Here is a 5,102-nt window from a genome sequence, read left to right as displayed (position 1 = left end):
TACACAACTGGCTCCCCAAGACAACCATGCCTCCCAACCCCAAATGAGATTTAAGAGAACGGCCTGCTGCCTTGTCCTCTTCCCTTTCTACTGTAAATCAGCTCTATTCGGGATAATACTTGATACAAGCTTAAACTATGCATGTCTTTCCTATTATCACTTTAAGTCTACCCCTGACTCTTTTAATTCCTTCAATCTGAATCAAATCACTCTTCCATACCAACTAATCACCCAAATGATTTAAATACAAATGTAATATCTAAAACCGTTTAAATTGGATTTGATGGATACATAAACCAACACTACCAACATTAACCCTAGCCTCCCCCGCTCAACCAAAAAGGAAAAAAAGGGACTTGGAAAACGCTTCTTCAAACTAAAAATAAAACGGGATAGCAATGACACATTGATGTACAAAATGGGGCAGACACAGTCCCAAGAACCACATCATCAAAGTTGACAATGCAAGCCACTTGTTCCAGACAATTAATCAACACAGAGCTGCCGCCGCTTGTATCGCACCATCACCTTTCCCTTCACACCCACAACCATGGCATTCCAATCAATCTCAGGGCATGGGGAGACCAACTCTAACTCGAAATTCCTCAGCAAATGGCTCCATATTGCCTTAATCTGCAGATACGCAAATGGCTCCCCAAGACACCCATGCCTCCCACCCCCAAATGAGATGTATGAGAATGGCCCTGCTGCCTTGTCCTCTTCCCTTTCTGCTGTAAATCTGTCCGGGTCATACCTGTTTGGGTCCTGATATATATGTGACAGGCGGTTAGCAAAAGCTGGTGATGTGGCAACAATATGGCCTTTTGGTATGTCATATTCTTTTCCCTCCCGGGTTGTCACACTGAAGTCACTGTGTGAGCTACGCAGCAGCAGTATCAGCGGGGGATGCAGCCTGAGGGCCTCCTTAATGCACCTGTACAGGACATCCATCTCAGACAGGATATCATGGTCAACCTTGTTCCCATGCAGCTTCATTAGCTTCTTCTGCTCATCCAAAACAGCGGAGAGGTACTCCTTATGACGAAGGAGATAGGCCCCAGTCCAGGTAGAGGTGATCGAACTGGTGTGTTGTCCAGCGAAAAGGGCAGCAATGAGCAGCCCAGTGACCTCACTTTCTGTTGTTGGGCGTCCATCTTTGTACTTTGAGTCGATGAAGCACTGCAGCATATCATTCTCTGACTTACCAGCACATTTCCTGGAAGCTATGATGTTAGTGAAGATTTCTGCTAGCTTCTTGCGGGCACGATCACGACGGCGGTGAGCTGGAATGGGTAGGTGTGGGAACATGACACTGATTGGGAGCATACCATTGTCAAGGTCGTGGAAGAGTGCAGACACATCATCAAATAGTTGATCACGAACTTCACGACCCAAAAGGCATCTACTTGCTGTCAAAATGATTAGGTGCTCCAGTTCATATTTAAGGTCCACCTCACCACTCTCTCCCCAATTTGAGAAGTAATCCTGCCCAAGTTGAGGTTAGACAAAAATTGCCAAAAATAGTGTCATTATTTTACAATACTTCGATGCCAAAGGCCCAACATAAATGACTTGAGGAAGAAGCATTACATACAGATCTAGCATTTAAGAACAACTATAAAGTTAGACATTCAAACAAAATAACTAAACTATCCTTTCTCATCATCCCAAACTTTATAGATGCAGGTGAGGAGATAGAAACATAACTTTATCCAAGCATTATGATTAATGCCAAAGGCAATATCCCAGGTTTGTAAAACTAAGCACCTTTATAAGTTGGCAGAAGTTCCATTATCAGAGGATCAGGACACATTGTTGGGTTAGGCCATGCACAATAGATTGACTACAAGAAAAGTCAACAAGCATGTAGAATTCATTACTATGTACTGAAGAACAATTTAAATGAGGACTTAGAAAGCTTCAAGTCCAATTTAGATCAAATGGCTAAAATCACTGCTGCTCATAATCAGCTCATGATATTTCATTGATACAATCTTAAAGCTGGGCCTGCTCATGTATAGGTCTGGGCCTTTAAACATGGAAACGTGACATGTTATTGGGGAGACAAAGCTTGACTACAAGTCCATCGCCTAGACCTTAAACATCCCCAGAGAAAGTTCAACTCACAAACAAATTAGACAAGGAAAGAATCAAGAAGGAAATAGTTCAAGGTTTTAGACACTAGCAAATAATGCCAATTTCATCATAGTTTTAAAAGAAACTCATACGACTGCAGAATCTCACCTTACACCATGATGGCAATTTATGTATGAACACCCCACTTCCGAAAACAAAGAGAGAAACACAACAAATAAGTAGGGGGTATCAAAGATTTAACAATGAATCAAGAACACAACACTTCATTTTTATGAGACTGGTTGTTTACAAAATTTCTGATCAAACATTTCCTACTTGTATAGTACTCCTGAAGTATTCTTGTAGCATATTTACAGTAAACTGATCTGCTAGCAGAAATAATACTATACATTTGCTGTAGAGTAAATTGCTAATCATGCACCTGAATTCACAGTAAAAAAATTGCTGTATTGGAGATAGGAACAGAATACGCATTTCAGAGACAAGTATAAGATCCACTTGAATAGCCGGAAAAGGAGAACAGTGAGCGGACACTGGTACACCAAAAGATGAGTATAAAATTTGGATACTAATTTTATAGTTCTGACTTCTGACATAATTATTTTTCGGGAAAAAAATATCTGCATCTTCAAAATTTCAACTAAACAAAACCAAATGGCAGTCTTTTGGGTTTTTATAGGCAGCTACATAATCAACTTTGAAGAGGGATGCCACACTCAATTTCCTGCCCAGGGAAGCAAATGCAGCAAATACAGCTACAATTGCCCAGTTAATTTTTAGTAGGAAAGTGAATAATTTGCATAACAAAGAAAGGGAGGTAGAACAGCAGATTGCCCATATCGGTATAAAGTGTGCCTCTGGCAAACAACCACCACCCACAAAAAAAATCCGTGCATTATTATTGGGGTCTATGTGTGTGTGTGTGCATGCACTTTGGCGCATATAACATATTTGATCACCATAAAGTTGAATTCTTGATGAATTGCTCAATTTTACTCAGTGTGAAGTTCTCCCTAGATGTACAACAAAGAAAAGAAAAATAAGGACAACAGCAAAAGAAGGGAAGTTACCTCAGCTTCACTAACCATCTGATCCACATAACCCTTCAATTTCGTCACCCTCAGAGATTCTGTGAAGAAACGGAATTGTTCCTGTCGCACTAAATAATCAACATCAAACACAACACCTGGACCAAAAGTTGGCACATTAAACTGGTAGACCTCTTGCTGGCTAAGATCGGCCTCTGAAGCCTTGAAGAAATGAGCAGATACTTCAGGTCCAATGAGGAAAGTGATTTTCTTGTTCAAAAGGTTCACAGTGAATACACTCCCAAGTTTTGGATACTCTTCCCTGAGCATCACAATGGGACCTTTCATGAAACGAGAAAGTCCACCAAACAAAGGCCATGTCTTTACAGTTGGGGGAAGGCATTTTCTGGATCGAGGCGTCAGAAGCATGGAAAGAAGCTTTGCTATGATTATCGTTGCGACAATGAGGAACCCGACATTCAAGGGCATGTTCGCCGTCAAATCCATAGCTAACACAGTGAAATCCACAATGTGATTTAAGAAATTCAAAAGGAAAATCAGTGAATAAAGCAAGAAACAGAACCACGAGAAGAGATTGACATAATCATCGTTTAACAGTGCAAATTCTCTGTTAACAGAGGTCATTGGAACTTGTTAATGTGCCAACTTATATGTGACCATATTGCTGACAATAGATTTAGCTAATGCCAAATATCTAAATGCTCAAGTACAGCAGCAGAACAAAAATAAAAAAATAAAAAAAGTGGAGATTTGAAAGAAAAATGAACAAAATAAATCACAGAATTTTTTTTTTACGAGGATCTTATGAAGTAATTAACAGATTTTTTGATGGAATTCATAATTAAACAACACGGTACAGTAGAACAACATATAAGTGGTCAATTATCCAAAGGAAAAGAAAAAAATATAACAGTTCTGTTACGCATGCAGCAGATCCAAGAACTTAGCTCGTTTTGAGCTTTAAAATAATGTAGTAGTAAATTTGCAAACAAAAGGAGTTCCTAGACACGTAGATGTAAAAAAACGATTTAAATACCCCCGATCATTGGATAAAAAGAAGTTCATCCCACTTGTTGAGGAATTGAAGAACTGAGAATCACGAATACGCTTTTCTATTGAAGTTTTCTAATATCAAGAATTTAACAAAAATAACAGTAAAGAGCAACTACACAGATCTAATCCTTTTCATTTGGAGATCTAATGCTTTACATTATGAATCGATCGACAGCTAAGCTGTACTAGGGTTTTTCACTCATCGAAACCGATATCAATTGGATTCAAATCGATCAAAACGAAAAAAGATAATCGAGTCTAGTACCTGCTCACAGAGTTGGAGAGAGATCGTAAATCACAGTCACAGTACGTGTGGGAGAAGCAGCATCAGAGTATCAGATGCATTTCTGGATCTCAAATGATGTCAAACACACTTTCACCTTTCTCTACTTTAAGAGTTGGACCAATGGAGAGAGAGAGATTCTTTCTCTCGTGACTCGTGAAGATCCGAAGCAAAGATTTGTGAAACTATTAAAAGATAATCTCATGTAAAGCAGTAACGGTGGGCGGTACCGTGAACTTTTAAAACTATGGGTACGACCTTCCGAGAATATTTTTATCTTCTTCTGTTAGAGCACGGTGCTGTACCGCAAGTGCAGAGGTCATGTGCATCATGTGTGGTCTGCTGTACCACATGGTCTTTGCAGCATTGTGCGATGCATTATAACACCGTATTGTAACAAGAGAGATCAATTTTATACGTCGATTTCAATGAAAGTATACAACTGGGATTAAGAAACCAGATGAAGGGTGGGATTCTTTCTCTTGGAGCATAAGATCATGGTTTTATTGCATGGTATCGAATTAGGTATCGATCACCTTCAAAACCATGCAGTATCTGCTATATCGGCTGATCTGATATCAATACCTCAAACCAAGCATAAGACATGATTGCATGTGCAT

The 5,102-nt window shown here is 39.5% G+C and overlaps 1 protein-coding gene across 1 annotated transcript; it reads right to left on the bottom strand.

Annotated features, from left to right (window-relative positions):
* Positions 1–374: 374 nt before the first annotated feature.
* Positions 375–4,506, bottom strand: LOC122656514 (sterol 14-demethylase-like). The gene is made up of 3 exons (XM_043851070.1): positions 4,465–4,506; positions 3,168–3,634; positions 375–1,485 (listed from the first exon to the last, which is right to left on the bottom strand). Exons 2-3 carry the CDS (start codon positions 3,630–3,632, stop codon positions 487–489), a joined length of 1,464 nt encoding a protein of 487 aa, XP_043707005.1. The 5' UTR covers positions 3,633–3,634; positions 4,465–4,506; the 3' UTR covers positions 375–486.
* Positions 4,507–5,102: the final 596 nt, after the last annotated feature.

The sequence above is a fragment of the Telopea speciosissima genome, chromosome 3 (genome assembly GCF_018873765.1).
Source record: "Telopea speciosissima isolate NSW1024214 ecotype Mountain lineage chromosome 3, Tspe_v1, whole genome shotgun sequence".
NCBI classification, from domain to species: Eukaryota; Viridiplantae; Streptophyta; class Magnoliopsida; order Proteales; family Proteaceae; genus Telopea; species Telopea speciosissima.
Note: the sequence above shows the minus strand (reverse complement) of the source record. Positions and strands in the feature narration are given on the sequence as shown.

Bases quoted from the DNA above. Each gene is read 5' to 3' on its own strand.
- LOC122656514 (XM_043851070.1), bottom strand. From the start codon at position 3,632: ATGGATTTGACGGCGAACATGCCCTTGAATGTCGGGTTCCTCATTGTC. The intron at 1,486-3,167 runs GTAACTTCCCTT...CAACTTGGGCAG, and splicing joins AGATGGTTAGTGAAGCTGAG to GATTACTTCTCAAATTGGGG.